At 38.1% G+C, this 25,988-nt stretch overlaps 1 protein-coding gene across 1 annotated transcript in view; it reads right to left on the reverse strand.

The window, feature by feature from the left end:
* The window catches only part of UGGT2 (UDP-glucose glycoprotein glucosyltransferase 2), a 189,379-nt gene continuing 163,391 nt past the window's right edge, over positions 1–25,988 (reverse strand). Inside the window, exons 31-39 of the mRNA XM_047081127.1 lie at positions 24,048–24,133; positions 21,856–21,948; positions 20,714–20,798; positions 16,769–16,951; positions 14,965–15,125; positions 13,965–14,079; positions 12,594–12,710; positions 7,962–8,088; positions 1–23 (exon numbers count right to left, since the gene is read on the reverse strand). Coding sequence (XP_046937083.1) covers positions 1–23; positions 7,962–8,088; positions 12,594–12,710; positions 13,965–14,079; positions 14,965–15,125; positions 16,769–16,951; positions 20,714–20,798; positions 21,856–21,948; positions 24,048–24,133 — 990 coding nt within the window. The remainder of the gene's footprint in view (positions 24–7,961; positions 8,089–12,593; positions 12,711–13,964; positions 14,080–14,964; positions 15,126–16,768; positions 16,952–20,713; positions 20,799–21,855; positions 21,949–24,047; positions 24,134–25,988) is intronic.

Consider the following 25,988-nt stretch of genomic DNA (forward strand, 5'->3'; position numbering starts at 1 on the left):
CTAGAGTTCATCATGTGTCAAAACTGTAGAGGAGGAAAGTTTATTTAGTGATTGAAATCTTAAATATCAAATGAGCTCAAATGTCACCCAAATCATAGGTGCTGGCTGAGGATCCTTTTGTTTGGTTAGTACCTTTTTGCTTATTAGTTGTTTATACATTACTGTATCATAAGTACTTACATTTTACCACCTAGAAGGGAGCTTTCATGAGTCTATGAGGACAAGGACCATATCTTTGTTATCTCTGTTATCTCTAAAGCCTAGCACACTGTCTGGCAATTTGAAGCCTTGAAAAATACGTATTTATCACTTACTATGCACAAATAGCCTATCACTAATGTAATGGAACAACAAAGAGCAGAAGCCATATATGGTCTCCTTCTGTGATGGGAAGAGACAGCAGTCAAATACTGATTTAGCTGATACAAATGCGAGGATCAGTGAAGACTATCAGAGACCAAAATGGTTTCTTTTGTATTACTGAGTTGTCACATACTAACTGATTTTAAAACACTGAGAATTCAGGATATTTTCAGGCAGATATGAATTAAAGTACAATGTAAATGCATCCTATTCCACAATTTGAGATGGCAGACTATGTTTCTTCTTCACCAAATTTCACCTGAGAGAAAATGTAAAGGGAATAATAATAATGAGCCTAGGGAAGACATTAATTAAGATGTGATTGCCCCCTTCAAAAATAATCAATAGAAGATAAAGTAAAAAAAAAATTTCCCTGAACAGAGAAAAAAACTAGGTAATAGAAAATATAACCACAGAAATACAAAGGATCCTAAGAGACTACTATGAACAATTATACACCAAAAAAAACCCAGGGACAATCTAGAAGACATGAATAAATCCCTAAAAACATACAACTTACCATGAATATACTGTCTCATGAAGAAATAGAATACCTTAACAAACCTGAGACTGAATCAGTAATCAAAACCTCCTGAGAAACAAAAGTCCAGGACCAAAAGGCTTCACTGGTGAATTCTACCAACATTTAAGGAATAATACCAATCCTTCTTAACTTTTCCAAACAACAGACAGAGAAGGACACACCCGAACTCATTTTATAAGATCAGCATTAACTGGATTCCAAAACCAGAAAAGTGTACTTTATAAGGAAAGAAAATTACAGGCCATTATTCCTGATAAATAAAAATGCAAAAATCCTCAAAATATTAGCAAACTGAATTCAACAATACATTAAAAAGATCACATACCAAGATCAAGTGGGATTTATTCCAGAGATGCAAGGATGGCTCAATATCCACAAATCAATGAACATGATAAATATCAACAATATGAAGGATAAAAATCATCTCAATGGATGCAGAAAAAGCATTTGAAAAAACTCAACATCCATTTATGACAAAAACTCACAACTAAGTGGGTATAGAGGGACTGTACCTCAATGTAATAAAGACCATATAGGACAAGTCCACAGAAAACAAACATTATATTCAACGGCAAAAAGTTGAAAACTTTTCCTCTCAGATCATGAACAAGAATGCCTACCCTTGCCCCTTTTATTCAATATACTATTAGAAGTACTAGCCATAGCAATTAGGCAAGAAAATGCATCCAAGCTGAATAGACATAAACTGTCAGTATTTGAAGATAACATGATATTATATAGAAGAAACCCTAAAGACCACCAAAAAAACTGTTAAAACTATAAATGAATTCAGTAAAGTGGCAGGACATAAAATCAATATACAGAAATCTGTTGTGTTTCTATACACTGATACAAACTATAAGAAAGAAAAATTAAGAAAATAATCTATTTACAATTGTGTCAAAAAGAATAAAATACTAGGAATAAATTTAACCAAGGAGGTGAAAGACCTATACCCTGAAAACTCTAAGACATTGATGAAGACACAAATAAACAGAAAGATATTCCATGCTCACGGACTGGAAGAATTAATATTGTTAAAATGTCCATACTATCCTAAGCAACCTATAGGTTCAATGCAATCCCTATCAAAATTCCAATATCATTTCTCACAGAAATAGAACAAGCAACTTTAAAACTTATGAAGAACCACAAAAGACACCAAATAGCCAAAGTAACATAGAGAAATGATGAAGCTGGAGGCATCAGCGTCCCTGATTTAAAATTGTATCACAGGAGTGCCTGGGTGGCTCAGTCATTAAGCAGCTATCTTCGGCTCAGGTCATGATATCATGGTTCGTAAGTAGGAGGCTTGCTTTGGGTGAGGTCGAGCCCCATTTCAGGTGAGCACAAACTCTGCTTCAGTGAACATGAACTCTGCTTTGGGTGAGCCCCACTTCTCTCTGCCCTTTGTGGGAAGATTCTCTCTTTCTCCCTCTCCAAAAAAACAAAACAAACAAACAAACAAAACCAAGAAAACTATATCACAAAGCTACAGTAACCAAAACAGTTTGACATGGCCATAAAAACAGATACACAGATCACTGAAACAGAATGATGGGCACTTATGACAAAGAAGCCAAGAATAGGCAATGGGGAAAGTACAATTTCTTCAATAAATAGTGTTGGGAAATCTGGACAGCCACATGCAAAAGAATGAAACTTTGCCCCATTCTTATACCAAACACAAAGATTCACTCAAAATGGATTAAAGACTCAAATGTAAGACCTGAAATTATAAACCTCCCAGACGAAAACATAGGCAGTAAGCATCTTGATATCAGTGTTGGCAATAATTTTTTGAATTTGTCATCAAAAGTAAAGATAATAAAAGCAAAAGTAAACAAATGGGACTACATGAAACTAAAAAGCTTCTGCAGATGAAAGAAACTATGTATCTGATTAGGGGGTAATATCCAAAATATATAAAGAACTCATACAACTCAATAGCAAAAATCTAAACAATCCAATTAAGAAAATGGACAGAGGCTCTGAAGAGACATTTTCCCAAAAAAGATAAATAGGTCAAAATCACTAATCATAGGGAAATGAAAATCAAAACCATAGTTATCATCATGTACCTGTAGAATGGCAATTATCAAAAAGACAATAACAAGAGTTAGCAAGGATGTGGAGGAAAAGGGAACCCTTGTGCACTGTTGATGGGAACGTAAATTGCTGCAGCCACGATGGAAAACATATGGCAGTTCCTCAGAACATTACACAAAAAGAAGGAAATCCTACCCTTTGTACAACATGAATGGACCTTGAGGGCATTATGCTAAATGAAATAAGTCAGAGAAAGACAAATACTGTATGATCTCACTTATATAAGGAATCTAAAATAAAACAATACTGAGCTCACACACACAGAGAATAGATTAGTCGTTGTCAGAGTGAGGTTGAGGGATGGATAAAATAGGTGAGGGGTCAAAAGGTACAAACTTCTAGTTATAAAATAAGTAATAGGGATGTAATGCACAGCATGGTGATTATAGTTAGCAACACTCTATGGTATACTGAAAGTTGCTAAGAGACCTTAAAAGTTCTTATCACAAGAAAAACAAATTTTAGGGGCGCCTGGGTGGCGCAGTCGGTTAAGCGTCCGACTTCAGCCAGGTCACGATCTCACGGTCCGGGAGTTCGAGCCCCGCGTCAGGCTCTGGGCTGATGGCTCAGAGCCTGGAGCCTGTTTCCGATTCTGTGTCTCCCTCTCTCTGTGACCCTCCCCCGTTCATGCTCTGTCTCTCTCTGTCCCAAAAATAAATAAACGTTGAAAAAAAAAATTTTAAAAAAAAAAGAAAAACAAATTTTATAAGTATCTATAATTTCACAATATATACAAATAATGAATGTTACATGCTTGAAATGAATAATATAGCTATAATATCTTAATTTAAAAAAAGGAAAAATAAAGAATAATAGGTCATGACCAAGCTGAGTTTGTTTCTGGAACACAGGAAATTTCAATATTAGTAAATCTATTAATATTGTCTATTATATTAATAAATCAAATATAAAAACCAGGCAGTTGCTTCTATTTTTGTTGAGGATGTGGTTGATAAAATGCAACCCAATCTTGATAAAAACACTTATTAGAACAGGAATCAATGGATATTTCCTCAACATAAATTTTTTAGTCCAAAGCCATTATCTTAACAGGGAAACAGAGAAGGTTGGCCAAACAAAGTGAGAAAAAGAAGCTAATATTTAACATCATATTAGATATATCAACCAAAGCAATTAGACAAGAAAAAGCAATGTGAGGTATAATGATTAGAGGAAAAACCATTTTTGTTTGCAGATAAGATGTATGTAATCCTCGGGGGAAAAATTCAAGAGAACCAACTGAAATCTTACTATAAATAATAGGGGGATTCAGTATGATCATAAAGATTCATAAGCTGAAAACAATAATCTATCACAAGCAAATACCAGTAAGATACACTGTAAGAGAAAATCCCATTTATAATAATAACAAAAAGATGAAATACCTAGGGACAAGCTTAAAAAAGATATGGGTAAGACCTATATGATTAAAATGTTATGATTCTTGACAAACATAAAACTGAAACTGAACATAAAGATACAACATGTTCTTAGGTGCAAAGAACAGTTTTCACAAACACGTCAATATTCCCTAACCTAAGTAATAAATTTAATGTAATCTTCCCTCCATCCTCTTCTCTACCCCCCACCAAAAAAGAAAAACTGAAAAATTTCTGGAACTAGATGATTCTAAAGCTTATATGGAAAAATACACAAGAATACCAGGAAAACAACAACAAAATAGTAATGAGGGGAGATGAGCCCTACTCAGTAATAAAACATGCTATAAATCTTCTAATTAAAAAAGTATATAATAGGCACATGTATAGACAGAGATAAATGGAACAGGATAAAAAATGTGCCAAATGAGACAAATAATGCAGGCATTTAGTGTATGATAAAGGTGGCAACACAAATCTCTGAAATAAAGACCATCAACTTTTTTCCAGTATTGGACAATAATCCTCTAGAAAAAATGAGCAAAGGATAAAAATAAGCAGTTGAAAAACAGAATTACAAATGTCCCTGAAACATATGACCAGATTCTCAACTCCATTCATGTTACAGGTTGAACTGTGTTTCTCCAAAATTCATATGTTGGAACCCTAACCTGCAGGACTTCAGAATGTGACCTTATTTGGAGATAGTCTTTACAGAAGTAATACGGTTAAAATGACATCATCAGGGTAGACCCTAATCCAACATGACTAGTGTCCTTGTAGGATGAGGAAATCTGCACAGAGACGTATACAGAGAGAAGACAATGTGAAGAGACGCAGCGAGAAAGTGGCTACCTACAAGTCAAGAGACGGCCTGGGACAGATCCTCCCTCACTGCCCTCAGGAAGGAACCAACTTGATCTTGGACTTCAAGCTTCTAGAACAGTGAGACAAAAAATTTCTTCCGTTTGAGTCAGCTACTTTGTGGTACTGTGTTAGAGCACCCCCAGAAAACTAATACAGCTTATAATAAGAGAAATGCAAAAGTTATAAAACAAGGCCTACTATAGCCTTAAAAATGATTGCCTCTTTGTGTTTGAGTAAAAGAGGTCTTCCAATTTTATTCTTTCTATATATAGTACTTCCATATTGTTTTCATGTTTATAACAGACTTACATTTGTAATTCAAAATTAAGTAAAAAATCCAAAAATCTTTTGTAAAACTTATTTTTACACATTCACAGGTATGTATACAAACATGCCATTTTTATTTAAGATGGGGCCAATTACAAATATTACTATATTTTTAACTTAAAATATGCTATCCACAAAATACATTTATCAAAATTCTCTTGAACGACTACAATATTTCTTTGTATGTATTGACATTTATATAATCAATCTTCTATTAATGGATCAATTATTTCTATCTCATTATTAAAAACAATGGCATAACATGTATACATATTTCTCTTATGTATTTATGTATTTATTTATTTATTAGAAAGAGAGTGCGTGCGCGCACATGAGTAGAGGAGGGGCAGAGAGAGAGGGAGAGAGAGAATCCCAAGCAGGCTCCACACCGTCAGCACACAGCCCAATGCGGGGCTCAAACTCGCAAACTGTGAGATCATGACCTGAGCTGAAATCAGGAGTCAGATGCTTAACCGACTAAACCACCCAGATGCCCCTCACTTCTCTTTTTAAATGTAAACCTGACACACATATTTTAGTTTTTATACACATTGTAAAATTTCCTTAATTTATACAGCTGCTGTATGTATGAGCATATGAGTGCTCACTTGTCAGTAACTTCACTAACTCTGGCTATTTTTAATCCTTTAACTCTTTCCAATTTGGGAAGAGAAACATTTCATCCGTATGTTCTGTGCATTAAAAAATTTTGAGGTAATTGTGTAAAATTTCCTTTCTGTCTTCTTTTCCCCACCCCTTTCTCCCCTGTTTTCTGCCTTCTTCAACTCCCTTTTAAAACAGTTGTATCACACCACTTACAGAATCTTCTTCTGAATTGAAATGGTGTCTTCAAATTATTTAAGTTATTAATTAAAAATAGGGGCACCTGGGTGGCTCAGTTGGTTAAGCATCTGACTCTTGACTTCAGCTCAGGTCATGATCTCACAGTGTGTGAGATGGGGTCCCACACTGGGCTTGGGATTCTCTCTCTCTCTCTCTCTCTCTCTCTTGGCCCCTCCCCTACGCCCTTTCTCTCTCAAAATAAATAAACAGTAGAAAAATAAATTCATTAACAAAACATGGATGTGTTTTAAATACTCAACCTCTCAGAAAATAACTGCATTAGTTTTGTTAAAGAATACAAAAAGATGAAACACAATTTCATGCTTATGTGAGAAAGTTTATATATAATATTTTTTTAAGTTTATTTATTTTGAGAAAGAGTGCAAGGGTGCACACGCATGTGCTTGCACAAGTGAATGAGTGGGGGAAGGGCAGAGAGTGAGAGTGGGAGAGTGAGAGTGGGAGAGAGAGAGAGAGAGGGAGAGAGAGGGAGAGGGAGAGGGAGAGAGAGGGAGAGAGAGGGAGGGAGAGGGAGAGGGAGAGAGAGGGAGGGAGAGGGAGAGAGAGAGAGAGAGAGAGAGAGAATATCCCAAGCAGGCTCCACACTGCCAGCACTGAGACTGATGCAGGGCTTCAACCCACAAACTGTGAGATCATGACCTGAAATCAAGAGTCAGACACTCAACCAACTGAGCCACCCAGGCGCCCTTATGTATAATATTTGTATGTTTATATTTAACATTTCAGCTTCTAAAAAAAATAAAGCTGAGGGAAATAAGAATATTATTCTGAACCACTGGGAAGAATTACTGTTGAGGATTAATACAACCTGTTTGAAAGTCTCTAACACTGGAGCTCAGTGCTATTTTTAAAAAAGAGTAAAGAAAAATTGAGAGAACTAGGCACTAATGAGGAAAGCGAATTAGGAGGCAATCAAGAAGTTTACAGCAGCTTTAACAGAATATTCAACACTTACTTGTTGAAGGTTTATGTAGAGTGCTGAAATGCCTAGGTAACCACATTTTAATCTTAGAAATGGAAGCAAATCTAGTCCAAGTCACCCTCCAGCCCTGAGGAGGCTACTAGAACCAGGAACACATGGGAAATCCATATTCCACATGGGATTAATTTGGGAGATAGGAGGTAATATTTCTAGGTTCCATATAAGTCTTTCACTAAACTTTAGGGCTTGGATTTTCATATTTAGGACATTTGGTGTAATCCTAAAGACAAGCATGTTTTCTACTTTTATTTTCTACCTCTTGTGTCAGAAGGCTAATGCTTTGGCACCCATTTATGTGGTGATATGAACTAAAGTTACATCCATGGGGGAATAGATTCTCTATCCATGTTTTAAATTTGTGAGTTTAAGTCCACATAAAATGAAGTGCTTAATAATGTCACAAATTTTCTGAAAGAAATTCTGACCTGATCATTTACTAAATTCACCAAGAAATGAGTTTGTTTTCTATTTTAATTTCACTTCAGGCAACACATGATTCAGACACCACCATAGAATGATGACTTACTTGCATTTTTCTTCTTGTTTTCTAGGTGTTCTAACAGTTGTCGTATCTCAGTGTCATACTCCACCCATTCTGGGACAATCCTGGCAGCAGCTTTTAGCTTAGGTTCTTTTGTTTTGGGATTATTGCACTAAAAGTTTAAATAAAATTTGGTTAATGAAAGATGACTTTCCTTGTATGTTAATTATGCTTCATTTAAGGGAGGAAGGGAGGGATAGAGGATGAACAGATCATTGTCCAGGAGAAAAGGAAATACTTGAGAACATTACTATGTCACTACAGCACACAAAATGCATTTTATAAAAAGCAGAGCCCTAAGTACTAAATATTTAAATCACTAACAAATAAAAGTACTTAGTTTAATAGGGAAAGGATCAAGCGAAATGACAAATGATAGTTTATGTAAGCAGTAAGTATTTAATGCAAATACCTCAATCAGAAATTTAAACAAAAATTGTTTAAAAACATTCTTATGGTTAACAAGGAGTCTGTCAAACATTTCTCCAAAATGTTTTGGCAAAAGACCTAATTACATGATTATTTTGTAAAAGAACATAGCAGACTATATTAATAAGTATTCTCTTATCTTTCTTTGGACTAAAATCTGGTTTATATACTTGTGTTTTCCACAGACAAATATTGTTAGCCTTTAGAAATTCCTCGAGTTTGTTTAGCAAAAGCATTCCCTCCCCTTTATATGCTTCTGTTCTAATTAGCAACTGTGGCGATATTAAAAATCAGTTAACTGGAACTCATGTGTCAAAATACTGATAGGGTGAAATTCACAGGAGTTTATAAATCTCATGTCTAAACATATTAACTAGTCTACCTGACAGATACAGTGGAATAACGATGGGTACAGATCCTCAGTCCTCATGGTTCCAACTCTTTGCTTACTGGTAGTAAGACCCATACATTTCAGTTAACTGTGTGTGTGTGGCGGTGGGGCGGGGGCTGGGTGGGGGGAAGATCTTAGCTTCATCACAAGGGAGGAAGCTGAAATAAGATAATCTCTATGCTTCCACTGATATCTGACCGATGTAAATGACTCAGCGAGCAGTTGGTCCTATTATGGGGTTTCTTGGGAAATTAAGAGGTCAAAAGGCAAAGTGAACAGGAAAAGGTTCTGATTCTGGATGTATGTGACGGTACAGCTGACAAGATGCTAATGTGCTGGATGTGAGGTGTGAGGAGAGAGGTCAAAGATGACCCCAGAGTGTGGGGCTTGAGCGACATGAAGAATGGAGATGCCATCGACCAAGACATGAAGGATTATGGGAGGAGGACAAATGTCACAAAGTTCCAGAAGCATCCCATTTGCTCTTTACAAGACATTAATAGAGAACACATCTTGAGCTCACTTTCATGTGACGTCTTGCAGTTGCCGCAACTTGCTTTCTCCCTAATTCCTTATGGGAGAGCTACTGGTTATGTACGAGCCATGAGCCTATTGTCTTTTTTTTTTTTTTTTATGTTTATTTATTTTTGGGAGAGAGGGAGAGACAGAGCGTGAGCAGGGGAGGGGCAGAGAGAGAGGGAGACACAGAATCTGAAGCAGGTTCCAGGCTCCCAGCTGTCAGCACAGAGCCTGATGCGGGGCTCACTCACATACTGCGAGATCATGACCTGAGCCGAAGTCGGACGCTCAACCGACTGAGCCACCCAGGCGCCCCGAGCCTGTTGTCTTAATCCCTTCCTCATCAAATATTTTCACTTCATTCCATTGTGGATTTTTTCCTATAGTAATATATTCCTGAAGTAAGTGGGAAAAGGAGATTTTCTCTGCAGAAATTAACCTTACAGGCATTATGTTCTATAAAGTAAAGATAATGGAACTATTTCCATTTTAATCCTGTCAGAAACTGTTAAAATACTGTGTTTCCCTTAGTTTTCTGTCTACAATTCCCCCCCCCCCACCCCCACAATCTATATTGGTGGTGCTTACATGGGTTATCATGCCCCCCAGGGGAGCTTTGGCAAGGTCTGGACACATTTTTGGGTGTCATGACTGGGGGGTGGTGGGGCACTACTGCCATCTAGTGGGTAAAGCCAGAGATGCTGCTAAACGTGCTCCAGGGCCCAGGACAGCCCCCCACAATTATGAATTATATGGTCTCAAATGTCAATAATGCCCAGGTTGACTGAAACAGAGCCGAGATGGTACCATGATATTCATAAATGCTCTCATCCTCACCTTTGATCATTAATCATGCTTTTTCCTCTTCATTAGGCCATTTCCTTGGGGTTTGTCTGCATTCCCTTAACTTTTTTCCCCAAGAAGTTGGCCCAAATTAGCATGTTCTCTCATTTTTAAGTGTTTCTGTGGGAGGGATGGCTATCTGTCCACGAAAATTTATGCCATCTTTTTTCTATGTAGACCTATCACTAAGTAGCAGCTGCCCAACTGGGAATGACATTTCTTAGCTCCCCTTACATCTAAATGTGGCCCCACAACCAATCCACCAAGGGGCCGCAGCTTTTAGGAGTCAGGAAGCATTCCTCATACTCTTTTTCTCCCCTCCAGATCAACACTACCCAACAGAAATATGATGGAATTTTAAATTTTCTAGTAGCCACATATAAAAATATAAATGGAACAGGTGAAATAAACATATAAACATATCAAAAACACCATCAGTCAATATGTAATAAATACAAATATTATTTATATTTTTATATTCTTTTTATTGTGCTGAGTCTTCAAAATCTAGTGTGTATTTTATACTTTACAGCACATCTCAATTCAGATCAGCAATATTTAAAAACAATTTTTTCTTTCTAACGTTTATTTATTTTTGAGACAGAGAGAGACAGAGCATGAATGGGGGGAGGGTCAGAAAGAGAGAGGGAGACACAGAATCCGAAACAGGCTCCAGGCGCCGAGCTGTCAGCACAGAGCCCGACGCGGGGCTTGAACTCATGAGCCACAAGATCATGACCTGAGCCGAAGTCGGACACTTAACTGACTGAGCCACCCAGGCGCCCCAGATCAGCAATATTTTTAAGTGCTCAATGGCCACATGTGGCAAGTGGCTGCCATACTGGACAGATCAGCTTCTGATGGCTACAGATGATGACAGCACCTCAGAGGATGAAGGAGCCACAAGATGGATGGAGGCTGGTCCCATGATGGACAGGGAAGCTACTCACTGACAACACCCGCTTAGATCTGGACTTAGGTGAGTGTGACACCACTGAAATCTGGGGTTTGTTATAGTTAGCTCATGTTAACCTAAGTGTTAGAGATCCCAAGGAGACCTTATGTCACTAATGTATGAGTCACAACCTTATAGGTCACAGCACAACCTTAACATCTTATGAGTTATGTTCAGTAAGGTTCTTGGTCTCTCTTTAGAAAATTCCCTTGCTTTCTTCTTAACAATGCCACCTCGATTCTGCTACTTTCTATCACCTTTGACTGCAATCTGACAAGTTGGCGTGCTACCACTTTCCTATACATTTCTACACGTACCTAGAAAAAGGTCCCTAGATTTTATTGTCCTGTCTTATGTTCAAAACTGCATGAATGCTAATATTTGGATAGTTTATTTTTTAACGGAAGATCTTATAAATAATTATTTTAAACTCAAATTAGCACATAAAAACAATATGGTCAGAAAAATAATGACGATATAACTATTAAAGACACTATAGTACTGGAATGTAAGTTCAAGATAGCTAGACAATACATTAGCTTGAAATATTTCATGTCTAGGAGAAATAGAGCATAAACTGCTTAAAACTAAAAGTTAAAAATTTTTCTCAAAAGGAAGGAAAAAAACCCAGACATGTATAGGATAATTCAAGTAGACACATTTGGGAAAAATATTGGCAGGAGAACCAAACTGATTGTCTATTAAGATGATAGTTAATCCAGGAACATTTCAGCAGCTCATGGTCTTTCTCTCAGATGCCGCTGTGCATTAAAGAGGAACCCAGCAAGCCTGAGATCGCTATCCTCGGAAAGGCCTGCTTGCAAGGAGGGGCCTCGGCTGGCATCTGGGAACTTGGGTTTCAGGAGTGTTCCCACCATTCCTGATAAGAATGGCTCACCATGCCTAACCTGTGCCAACCACATAGTTTATGCCAAATACATGCTTTCCTTCTGGATGTTGCGAATTATAAGCTTTTAAAGTGTCAAGTGCCTGGTATGTGACAGGCAGGGGCGTGCTTATGGGACCAGCCCTCAATAAGAATCCTGGCTACTGGGTTCCTAATCAGCTTCCCTGGTAGACAACACTTCACATGTGCTGTGAAATTCCTTATAGCTTCAGGGATTAAGCTTGCCCTGTGAGGCTGCATGGGGAGAGGGCTCTTGGAAGCTGGCATCTGGTTTTCTCTGGACTTTGCCCCATACATCCTTTCCCTTTTGCCCTGTACCCACTGGAATAAAGCATAGCCATGAGTATGATGATATTCTGAATCCTGTGAGTCCTCTTGTGATTCAGCAAACTTGGGGGTGACCTTGGGGGCCCCCAGAGACAGCCCTGTACTTGGCCAACCTAAGTAAATAGAGCAAAAAGACTAAGCAGCAGTGTGCCACATGTGTGCCATTCCATTTGTAAAAGAGAAGATACTTCTATTCGAACATTTTCACATCTGCTTATACACAAATGACAACACACACGCACTCACCAGATCGATTGTTTTGGCTCTCTGTTTGGATTCATCATCACACCAGGTTTCACACCACAGCCAGTCTTGAGGAAGAGACTTAATGGCCACTTGGTAAATCATATTATTGGGAAGATCCTATAGAAGAAAAATGATTTAAACACAGAGGTATAGAAATTAGAGTCAGAGGGAATGAGGTTGATGAGGTCAATTAAATTAAAAACGGGTCCAAAGAATCATATGCAGATCTAAAATATCTATTTGAAAAAAATTTTAACGTTTATTTATTTTTGAGAGAGAGAGTGTGCGCGCGCATGAGGGGGAGGGGCAGAGAGAGAGAGAGAGAGCGAGGGAGAGAGGGAGAGAGGGAGACACAGAGTCTGAAGCAGGCTCCAGGCTCTGAGCTGTCAGCACAGAGCCCGACATGGGGCTCGAACCCACACCGTGAGATCATGACTGGAGCCAAAGTCAGATGCTGAACCAACTGAGCCACCCAGGTGCCCCTAAAATATCTATTTTTAAGCTAGTAAACATTTAATCTGACTCAACCATCTTGTGTCATGATGAATCCATGCCCTAGAACTATGCCCACAGCTGCCCTGGACTTTACCCCTCGTGTCAGGAATGGAGCGGGAAGCCCAGAAACCCACCGCTCTTCACTGCCCCAAGCAGACAGCCTCAATGCCTCTGCCTGACCTGAAACAAGGCGACCAATCACCCACACCGTGCCTGCTCTTGCTGTTTATGGCTGCCATCGCTGTGCTCTCCAGATTTGGAGGTGACCTTTCGTGTCCCTGTTAGGAAACAATGCTCCAGGAGAATTCTCACATTTCTGCATGCTCGGGGCTTTCTAAGTAAAGACTGCTGGCACCTGCGTTAAAGGAAGTTTAAATGGCAAATGAGCCTCACAGGTGACAAAGCCCTGAATCATGCCCACAATCATGTGAGTGACCGACCCAGTCAAGTCTTCAGATTAGATGGCAACCCCTGGGTCCACAAAGACTTCAGCGTTGTGAGAGACTGCAGCAGAATGCCCAGCAATGTCAGACCCAGATTCCTGACCCACAGTTACTGTAAGTGGCTAGGTTTTCAGGTAAGTCATTAGGTAGCAACAGATAATGAATACAAGATTGTTGTGGGATTTGGATTTGACAAACAAAGCTGCTACTATTCATGCACAAGTATTTGTGTAGACATATGCTTTCATTTCCCTTCAAAGAGAATAACTGGTCATATGGTAGGTTTAAGTTTAAATTTTAAGAAAACCCCAAACTGTTTTCCAAAATGGAAAGGGAGGGAGAGGCTGAAAATATAAGGTTTTAAAGTTTACAAGCAGGGAACTGGAGCAGTCTGGATCTATGCACTGCAAATGAGTAAGAACGTTCTACTTACCTGATCTAGGTTTGACAGACTGTTTGGATCTTGACTGAGAGCTTGGTACTGGCCCCGGAGCCTGTCACCGGCTGCAATTCTCCTGAACTGCTTGAGATCCACTACATACAAGGCACTGTAAAGGTGAACAGTCTTTGGTGGCTCATGTTGTTCACGTATTTTTACTTTCCCCCAGTGACTATTTACAGTAATGGGATTGACTTCAGATATCCCTGGGTCTAATAACAACAAGTCCTTTCCTAAATTTTCTCCCAATTCTAAAACTGTTTCCAAGGGTTTGAGGTTTGTTATAATACTGTTAGGATCCATATCGTCTTAGAGTCACCACAGGTTTTTCCAAGATACCATGGAACTCATGGCTCTACAAAACAACATATTTGAAGACAGCATGTTCATTTTGTTATATGACAAGCCAGTTTAAGTCTTCTGTTGTGGTCAGGTGCCTCTCCCCTGAGTTCTATTACTTGGTTTAACTCCTGGCTCAGTTACGCACTAACAGCGTAAGCCTGGGCAAGTTACATGAGTGCTTCATCCCTCTGAAACATCTATTACATGAGGATGATAACAGTATCTCAAAAGGTTGTCACAGAAATTTTATGAGTTGATACAGGTAAAGTCTTGGGGTGCCTGGGTGGCTCAGTTGGTTAAGTGTCTGACTCTTGATTTCAACTCCGGTCATGATCTCACAGTTCATGGGATTGAGCCCCGCGCTGGGCTCTGCACTGAGGGCACAGAGCTTGCTTAGGATTCTCTCTCTCCCTCTTCCACTTGCCCCTCCCCTGCTTGTGCTGTTCCTCTCTCCCAAAATAAACAAACAAATAAATATTAAAACGAGATGAATCTATGTTTAAAAAATATATACATGTAAAGTCTTGTAAGAGTGATTAGCACATAGCAAACACCAATTGGTTGTCATAATTGTCTGATTTCTAAGAAAACAGAGTATTGAGATCCAGTAAGTTATTTGGTTACTAAAAAGTAAGAGTATGGATTTTCTTACCTGATATGGTATTTCCTTCTTAAAAGATGTGATGCCCAGTATCCCTTTTTCCAGAAACGATACCCATCCATTTCAGTGCGGCTATCACAAAATGGGGTATACCCGTAGGGCGCTCCATCCAGATCAAAATCTCGGAGTTCTTTTAGGTCATGTCTTACAATCTAAATAATTAAAACAGTTTCTCTGATGAAGCCTATACAATAATATAACATTATGCTATTATAATAAGCCTTTTTAACGTGAATCTCAAATTGTCACCTGACTGTAGAAACAGAACTGTGTTTTCCTCACAGCTCTTTTTTAAAAATTGTTTTTCAACGTTCATTATTTTGAGAGACAGACAGAGTGTGAGGGGGGAGAGGCAGAGAACAAGGGAGACACAGAATGTGAAGCAGGCTCCAGGTCTAAGCTGTCAGCACAGAGTCCCAACACAGGGCTCGAACTCATGAACCATGAGATCATGACCCAAGCTGAAGTTGGACGCTTAACTGACTGAGCCACCCAGGCTCCCTGCTCACAGCTCTTTCAAGCAGTAGGGAGTTTATGAAGTTCCCTTTTCTCTTGTTCGTACAGATGAAGAGAAACCTAAAATGCATATGCCTAGTCTATAGGACAGTGGTCTTATTAATAAGAATAGTCTGTCATGTCATCTTAATCAAGATTTCTTAAACAATATGCATTTTGGGAAGAAATTAAATATTTCACAAGTTCATCGCTCTTAGTTTATCAAGGTACGGATTAATAATTCAAAATCATTTTTATGATAAATCTCCAGTATTTTATATTGGCCAATATTAGTCTGAATGATGAAGAAAAACCTCTTAATTACCCTCAATGGCTTTAATGAAATAACATTAGCGTGTTCCAGTTTTTAATAGACTCTAGCCTGCTGGAAAATGCCACTGTGTAAGCTGGGGGAAGGTAGGAGAAATATGTTTTATGTTAGACAATATGTTTTGAAATGCTTAGCTCATTATCCACATTTTCCTGTTTTCTTCATTTTTAAGGATAATGATTCATATTTGTCAACTTGGAAACTAACACAAAAACAACAATAGAGTTAACAATACAAGTAAACTCTAATAGAGGATTTGAAAATACACTTTTGTCCTAAATATAAATACTAACTTGTGTACTTAATTTATATAACATTATTATTTACTGTTCTTCTTAAAGATTCTGTGTATTTTGCAAATATTTTTCCCATTAGTGATTACAAAGGCATGCAATGCAAGGAGGGAAGGGGAAAAGTCATAATTTTTGGATATGTAAGTTTTGAAAGCTAGGTACCAGAATGGGTTTTGGGGGGATAAATCTGGGACATTTTTCCCCTTTAAGTGTAAGGATGATGAGGTTTTGGCTATTGGCTAAAGGCCCAAGAATGCTGTGGGAGGTACAAGCAAGAGAGGAGAGCTGTCTGTAATCGCCAACTTTTTCACCAAGAAGCATAGCTCCTTTTAAGCAAACAGCTCATACATTCATAGGAACTCACACAACTACTTTTATCATGACTAATTTCAGTACTTATTTTTAATTGCCAAAATCAAAAAACTACCACGTCAGAGAGAAAACTGCAATGTCCAAATAATAAATGGTACTTCTTGTGATACACTTGATTTTCCCCTGGAATTCTGACCGTTTTTTTTTTAAGATACTTTCCTTACATATCACATTCACGTCTTACACATTTATGCAGCAGGGCAACAAAGACAATAATGAGCACCAGCAACATGAATTGAGTCCCTGTACTCAGAAGTGCAAACATAGTTTAAGTATTACTGAAAGCAACAGTTAATCTTATTACCTGGTCAGCATCAACAAAAATGATTTTGTCCACCGCTAGGGGAAAAAGGACATCGAGGAAAAGAATTTTGTAACCCCAAATAATCCTCTGTTTTTCCGTCTGCTGGTGAAGCCAGCGGGGCCACTGATACTGCACTAGCTCGTACTGGAACCCATATTCCTCAGCCATGTGAGGAATCACCTCCTAAAAATGCGCACACACACACACACGAATCAAAGAATATGTTCATATGTTTAGAGAACAATTTAACATTGGAAAGAGTTTACCATAAATTATTACAAACTAATTGGTAAAAAAGTGTAAACTATTTCTACGACTTATATTCCTACAACTTATATTCTACAACTTATATTCCTTAATGAGGAATAGGAAAATGCTGACAAATATCAAAATATAAGTATACATAAAACTATACGATCTAATGACATTAAAAAATAGGTACACCATATTAACTAGCAAGCTTATCAACTAAGATCAATGTTCCCCTAGTTTTTATCACTACTGTTTGACTTGAGAAAGCCTGACTATAAAGGAAAAGCATTTGGATCTTGGAACATCGACACAGCAAACAGTTTATGTTTATGTCAACATACTGGCTGGTCAGACAGCTACAACATATAGAGGGGTGCAAAAAACCACAAAATGAGTTGTAAATTGATGAATTAGGTTCTCCACATGAGTTTCATGTCTGAGATTTATGACTACCTAATTCAAGGATTAAAAACACAGGGTAGTCATTGTGGGTGTGAATGTCTGATATTTGATTCAGGGTCTTAGAGACTTAAAGTATCTTATTCTGTTTAAACCAGAGCAGTTAATGAAATACACTGTTGGTTAAGTTTGGTTCAAGAGCCCCACATGAGAGGGAGAATGGTAAAGGGGTGGGGAAAGACAGGTTAGCACACAGAGAATTTGCTTTTTCCTGCTCAGTTCTCATTTGTAGCTAGCTGCTGGTTATATACTTAAATTTTCTCCTTGCTTTTGTAAGAACAACGTAGATTTAAATTATGTTCCTTAGCATAAGCATTGGTTTTTATTTATGAATTATAATGCTGTAATTATGGCTAGACCAGTCGTTGAGAATCACTGTTTTGATTTCAAAATTTAAAAATATGTATTAGGAAAAATTAGAAAAACTTTCTAATTCAGCAAATATGTATTAAAATTTTCACTGAGGGCTGCCTGGGTGGCTCAGTCAGTTAAATGTTGGACTCTTGATCTCAGGATCATGAGCTCCAGCCCTGCACCGGGCTCCACCCTTACTGAGCATGCCCTATGTGCCAGGCACTATTTTAGGTCCTAGGGATACAGATGTGAACAAAACAGATACAAATTGTGGCCCTCATGATGCTTACATTTTAGAGGTGGTGAGTGGATTAAATTAAATCAGTAAGTTATCTATAGAAGACAGCGCTAGGAAAAAAATAAAAAAGGAAGGGAAGCAGAGTGAAAAATCAGAAGGGACTGTAACTTCAGACTGTGTGGTCAGGAAAGGATTATTCCCTACGCAGGCAGAATTCATTAAATGTTTGAAGGAAGAGAGGAGGTACATTTTGAAAATTGGAAGGAAAGGATCTAGGGTACTAGTAATTTCTATTTCTGTATCTAATTGCTGGTTACACAGGTGTTTTATCTTTGTAAAAATTCATCAAAGCTGCACACTTACGATTTGTACACATTGTACATGAAAAGCTTCAAAAAGAAACATTTTAAGGGAAAGGAACAAAATTCCAAAAAGAAGGAAAATATTATTTCAGATATGGTATTACTTTTGGCCATGTGGGAGAACAAGACCTTTATGCAGACACAGCACTATATTTCTACTGAATGGTATATTTCCTGCTGAGAGAATCTTACAATTGTATTATCTCAGTTTATGTAAAATTAACCAATCCCCTTATGCAGTATTTGCCTAGTAGGATAACATCAAAAACTTGCTGACAAACTAGTAGGACTTGTTGTTTATATGAATGGGTTCTTTTTTGGTTTTATCTACTGCTAAATGCACACAGGAGGCGGCACTCTTGGTGGTTGCGGAAGATGCTGTTACGTGAGGGTTAAGCACCAGGCTGTGAGGGCAGCATGCCTGGGATCAGATCTCAGCTATCTGCTGAATTAGCTGTTTGATCTCAGGACTCTGCTTTAAAGGACAAAGCTTGCTCAGAGAAAGGTTAGACCCTTTGTCCCAGGCTCCCGGTAGGTAACCTCTATGCCTTCCACTGTCCTGCCTCAGTCAACACCAAATAGTCTACACAAACAATGCAACTTACCGCTGGGACTGTGAGCCACAACGTATCAGCTGAACCTCTCGAGGGGCTGGAGGCAAAGGTAACCCTGTGGCAGTCAAGTGGGTCTATGTGGCCAACCCCCAGTAAGAACTGTGGACACCACAGTCTGAGTGAGCTTCCCTGGTTGGCAATACTCCATGTGTATTGTCACGTTTTTGCTGGGAGAAATAAGCGCTGCTGCCAAACCCACTAGGAGAGGACAACTGGAAGCTCTGGGTCTGGTCTGCCCTACGCGTCTCTTTGCCTTGCTCGTTCTAACCTGCACTGCTTTGCTGTAAACTGTAACTGTAAGCATAATGGTGTTTCTTTCTTTCTTTTTTTTTAAGTTTATTTTTGAGAGAGAGCAAGTTGGGGAGGGGCAGAGAGAGAGAGAGAGAGAGAGAGAGAGAGAGAGAGAGAGGGAGACAGACACAGAATCAGAAGCAGGCTCCAGGCTCTCAGCTGTCAGCACAGAGCCCAATGTGGGGCTTGAACCCATGAACCATGAGATCATGACCTGAGCCGAAGTTGGATGTTAACTGACTGAGCCACCCAGGTGCCCCTCTTTTCTTTCTTTTTTTTAAATTTATTCATCTATCCCGAGAGACAGAGAGTGTGCAAAAGTGGGGGAAGGGCAGAGACAGAAGGAGAGAGAGAGAATCCTAAGCAGGCTCCACACTGTCAGTGCAGAGCCTGACACGGGGCTCGAACCCACGAACCATGAGATCATGACCTGAGCTGAAGCTGGCAGCTTAACCGACCAAGCGGGCCAGGCACCCCGATAATGGTGTTCCTTATTTCTGTGAGTCCTTCTAGTTAATCACTGAACCTAAGGTGAACTTGGATACCTCCCCATTGTGCAGGCTGGTTATGTAATTTCTGAGTCTTGGTTTTCTGTGAATAGAACTTTATTAAGAACAAATAATGTAGGTAAATCATTCAGCAATGTGCCTGGCAATATTAAGGAATAACAACATGGCTGGCTATTTTTATTTCTGCTTTTACCGCTGGTTTTGGTTTAGAAAAAGAGAACTCCTTTGAACTGCTACTGAATGAGACCCAAACTTGCATGAAATCTGATTAGTCCGCAGTGAGAATAGGGAGAAACAGGGTATACTTTGTAGCAAGAGTGTGAGGCTGAGTACAGGGGAGCAGCTGTTGGCCCCCTGAAAACTTCTCAGGATAAAATGCCTCACACTTCTGAATATAGTCCCCAAACCACTACCACAGCAGTCACCGCGCCTCAGAAAGATCAAAGAGCCTTATTATTCCTGGGACTATCGAACTACTTCCTATGGTACGATTTTCATGTTCTCTGGATACTACTGTTCTAGTCTATCTTTGTAAAATTATGACAGAATCTAATTCTTTTTATTGACAATCTGTACATATCTTTCACTGCCAAGTTTAATTATATTATCATGAAAAACCACTAATCCTTCTGATTTTGAGTTTACTTAAAAATAAACCATCTCCTTCTGTCCTCCTAAACACTTCTCTAAATAAAAACAGCATAACATTTTTCTTAAGCCAGATAAAACAATGAATACCAAAACTTTAAAATTAGAAACAGTAATTTCAAAAGGCTCATTCTGAAAATGTTGTGAACTTACAATGACATAAAGAATTTACTTTTAAACATTGAACCACTCTATAATAAAAAGGTTAATGTACTTACTTTAAATGTTGGTGAGAGATAATTTTTTAGAAACCAGAATTTCACAGGTGTTTTGGTGTTACGTAAAACAGAAAGCATCATAATTCTGTATAGAGGAACATTTAACCCAGTAAGTTAATATTAATAGGAGTTCATCCTGCTTTTCCTAAGGCTTTTTAATTATTATATATATATATGCAATAATTATTTAAAGTCATTAATTTTTCACTATGAATTATGGGGAAATAGACTGAAGCACCTTCACAAATTATGGTTACTTATCAAGTATGTAATGTGTAAGAAGGTGTGTATATATATATGTATACACATATATACACATACATATATACACACACACACACATGCACACACACTATACAGAATAAATTGATTGCTTTTTGTTTGTTCCACTTGACTCTGAAATACTCTTGTTTAGTTGATTACATTCTAATCTCCACTCTATTACTTTGTCATTAACATCAAGTATACAGAAATGGAAGAACTGAATGATCTATACTAGTAAATTCATGGGATAGGTCCTTTGTTTTGCTACGCTAGACCTCTGACTGGAAAAGAGACAGATGTATCTAAAATATCACATATAGACATATACTTGAATATCACATCTTCAAATATTTTTGAGGAATTCTCTGATATCCTTCTATATGAAAAGTTAAAAACAACAGCCCTAAGGTTTGGAATTTAGTTCTCTTCTTATTCCCCCTCCTCCTTCTTATAAAATAAAAGGGAAATTTACTATACATATTTTTTCTCACATATTATTTTGTCATAAAATATGTTCATTTCCTAGCCTTAAAGAACACTGATATTCCAAATCAATTAAACTCATGAAATTCGACTACATTTTAAAGATATACTTCTCTCATAATCTTAGGTTAAAAAAAAGAAAAAAGCAAGGTGCAGAACGACATATACTTGGTTACTACTTAAGTAAAAACAAGTTAAAAAATGAAGAAGATATATATGCTTATCTACATACATCCTTGGCAAGTTACAAAAATAATATTGGTTTCCTGTTGGAAGGAAACTGGGTAATAAGGAAACAGGTGGGATTCTTTTCACTGTACATTCTTTTATTCTTCTGAACTTTTGAAATTCTTTTTGAACCGCTTTTCAAAGCATTTGATAAAAAACATACCTACCTTAAAAAGCGTTCATATAAATGGCCAGAAGCAACTGAAAAAATGTTTAGAACGTCTGCTTCATCTTTTTCTTTATACAAACTTCTTGTGAAACTTGGAATAAAAAAGTAGTGATTGACAAGTTCTTAATCTGCATTTGCACACTTTACAAACCTACATAATTTAATATGCATACTAAATTTAATATGCAATAGGAAAGCCTCTCAAAATAAGCTCCATCTCATACACAAAATTACTGAATCTTTTTATTTGGAGTATTCATAATTATAATTTCTGTTTTCTTCAGGTGTAAAAATTTATTTAATTAAAATTTTCATTTTTATAGGCACAGATATTTAGAACGACTACAATTTGGAAAAAAATAACTTACAATCACCACAGATGTATTTTGCCAAATAGGAACTGTTATGACAGAGTATTTTTCTTTTTTTAAAAATTTTTTTTTCAACGTTTATTTATTTTTGGGACAGAGAGAGACAGAGCATGAACAGGGGAGGGGCAGAGAGAGAGGCAGACACAGAATCGGAAACAGGCTCCAGGCTCTGAGCCATCAGCCCAGAGCCCGACGCGGGGCTTGAACTCACAGACCGCGAGATCATGACCTGGCTGAAGTCGGACGCTTAACCGACTGCGCCACCCAGGCGCCCCGACAGAGTATTCTTCAAATCTTATTATAATCTCTCAAATAAGAAAAATACAGTTGATACTCCAAGTTAGGATTAAAATTCAGATAAAGAAGTGACAGCATTATAACATACACAATACTTCTGTAAGCTGAAGGAGCTTCCCCCCTGAACATGTCTTTTCTCCCTTCCTACACAGCAGTATTTGTTTTTGGTACCCTTTCCGTACAGCAAGTGGCCATGCTATTGTTTAACAATTACCTATATTCATTCTTGTCTCCACTTTCTGGTTTTAATGGAAGATTATGGAGAGATACTCTTTAAAATGTTCACATTCTGCTTCATTATCCCCTGTCAAATATACCTACTCTCCAGATGATCTCAAAATGAGGGGGTCTGAGACCTTCTCAGTCAGTAATAGTTCAATGCACATAAAGGGACAAGAACACCATTCTTATCAAACAAGGCACCAACTACAGAAAAAGAGGCCTAAACTGGGCAAGATCCCAATGATAGGAGTGCCCCTGATTGGCGTAACACAATCCACTTAGGTTGCTGAATCTGGCTGGCTCAAAGTGTCTACAGAAATAGACAACTGATAGAAATTATCTCTGGGAGACAATCTCTCAGTGGTTCTCTCTCATAAATCAAATGAAGCTCAGATTTCTAAAACTGGCTTTCACAGTTCTCTACAATGTGGATCTACAGCAGACGCCTTTGTTTTTGCCCATCTAATGTCCTTTACGTTTCTAGTAACAATCGCCTGGTATTTTTCTGGGGGAAGCATTCCTCCTCCAGTTGCATTCTGTGAGTCTGCGATAGGCCTGCCCACTCGTTCTAGAGGTGGGCATACGACCCAAGTGTGGTTAGAGTCACAGGAACCAGTTCAGTTTGGGACAAATGGCTAACAACTGGACTCATGAGTCAGCCCTGGAACTTTTGCTGGCACTATATGGAAAGATGGCAAACTTTTCCTTGTAAAAGTTTCTCTGAAAATGAGGGAGGCACAGAGAATAGAACTAAGACATGGAAAAAGAGTTCCTAGGCCACGTCACCCGAATGCCCAAAGCCAGCTCTACTCCTGGACTCTCTACATGTGAGCCAATATATTCCTGTTTTAATATTTATTAATATTATTAACATCAATTCCTGTTTGATTATGCCTTGACCTAATTTATAGATTCCCTATTATATTCAATGCCCCAGTGTTCTAGCTAAGCTGGGCTATTTTCTGTTTAATCTCTTTGACTTCATATAACCAGGTACCTTCTCTCTATCTCCAACTTCTGAAGTCTTGTCCATCTTTTAGAGCACATCTTAGCCAAGAAGTATTTCCTGAGGTTCCTCCTAACTAGATAAAATCTTCTTCTCCTGTGGTTCGCAGGGCACTTGATTTTCAGCTGTCTTATAGCTCGTTTCCTATCCCGTTTTATCAACACTTGTGTATCGATCTCACCCCACATGAAAAGAGGATCTGCTTTACTTAGATGTTTACCATCTGCAGGCCTTCCACATACTAGACTCCTGATGGATCTATCATTATATGTTAAAATATTCACTGGTAATTACCTTTTAATAGAATCCCACATTCCTTTTTTCTTCTCATCTTTATCGGTTAGGAGATCTTCCTTAATTTTGTCTGGCTTTTTTTGCACCTAGATAGCACGGTAAAGAAAAATCTTAGAATTGTGCAGCTTTAAGTATTATGCAATGTGCTTAGAAAGTTAGAAAGTGCAAGGTGACCCCTGTAAATCTAAGACAGTTGCAGTGACGGAGCCAGGGAAGATCTTAGTACATTACAGACACAATCTGGTTTCAATTATCAGTTCAATCTCATTGTTAGCTCTTTTGGTGGTTACCTCCATTCTGTTAAATAATGTGCTTATACTTGTATTTACTGATTTTTCAACTTCAGGCTTTATCTACCAGCATATCTGCAACCACAGGGTTTAGGTATTTTTCATTCTTTGGGACGACAGACAAGCAGCTCCCTTCTATTGGTCTGCCTCTCTTTGTCTGGAAGTTTTGGGAGTAGTATCATTACCATTAGTTCTTCTACTGAGTATCTTTGTAGCTTCAAATAATACTTAAATGTCTATTTTTTGTTCCAACAATTTCAGGTTTCCTTCGCATGTAAGATAAGAATACTAATGGTATTTCTACCTTTTCCCTCCGCCTCCCACTTTACATTAGCTGAACTTTTACTTTAGCATCGTATAAGGATAGGTACTACCTACATTTATGCTGGTAAATGTAATTATATCTACTGCATTTTGCTACGTTTATTTTACAACTTGAAGATCAGCAAATAGTGCTTATTGTGAAGATGTAATGATTATTCACTGCAGAGTCTGCAAGGCCACTGAAGCTGTATTTCCTCAGTGCAGTTATAGTAACCTGACCATCGTGCCACTCATGGGAGACTCTGGATATTTCAAATGGATTCTGTTTTCTTACATCCCACCAACACATAAACATTTTTTCTTGGAATTTTATTGCATTTATTTTTCCTTGTAGTGAGATATGTTTCTTCCTTACCACATACCTAATATTTCCCAGTTTATTATTCATGTTTATTGCCTGGAATTCCTGTCCTCTTGGAAATGTTTTTCCCAGAGCTCAGTAATTAACTGCCTATTTCTTTCAAGGATTTCTTTGCATTGTTTTTCAGATTAATTTCACCATTTCTTGACGCACCTATCTTCCTCTTTCTTGGTCTTCATCTTCATTGGACTGGCAAACATCTTCAAGGGGTGTGAAAAATTTTTCTAAACCTTCACTCTTCAGAAAATAACTTTGTCTTTAAGAATTTGGTTAAAGAATCCTAGCTTCAAAATAATTTTCCTCAAAATACTAAAGGCTTTGTTTTGCTGTCTGATAACATTCATTTTGAAAATGCAAAGTCTGATGCTAGGATTAGTGTCATTCTATGACTCTGACCTGCCTTTCCTCCCTGATAGTTATTAGGGTCTCATGTGGGCCATCTTTCACTCACGGTAATTTATGGACCCTTATGAACATTATTCCCTCTCCTTCTCTGTGAAATACCCTCCCTTTTTTTTTTTTTTTTTTTTTTTTTTTAGGATTTTTAAGGAATCTCTACATCCAACATGGAGCTGAAACTTACAACCCCTAGATCAGGAGTTGCATGCTCAACGGAGCAAGTGAGCCAGTGGATTGTCCCCCTCCTCCATTGTCTATTCTTTCTCTATGGAATTCCTATTCATGGGCTGTGGAATTCATGGGCTGATCCTTAACATTGTTTATCTTTTCTGCTCTCCCTTTTCTGTCTTTTGATATAATTCTGAGATGGATGGTGAGGAGATAAAACGGTGTTATTAAAAAAACAACAGAAGGACTGAGGTGGGTGGTCTGATTCAGGTAGGGCATGATTATTACCTCAAAGATTTGATGGCTATGGTGAAAGAGTTCAACCTGCTCTGTACTATAGACCAAGAAGTCAAATTAGAACCGATAGGCAGAGTGAAAAAATTCAGCTCAAGAAAACCT

Source organism: Lynx rufus, unplaced genomic scaffold (genome assembly GCF_022079265.1).
Source record: "Lynx rufus isolate CCGP_SWC_20201006 ecotype Redwood Valley unplaced genomic scaffold, mLynRuf1.p SCAF_1, whole genome shotgun sequence".
Lineage (NCBI taxonomy): Eukaryota > Metazoa > Chordata > Mammalia > Carnivora > Felidae > Lynx > Lynx rufus.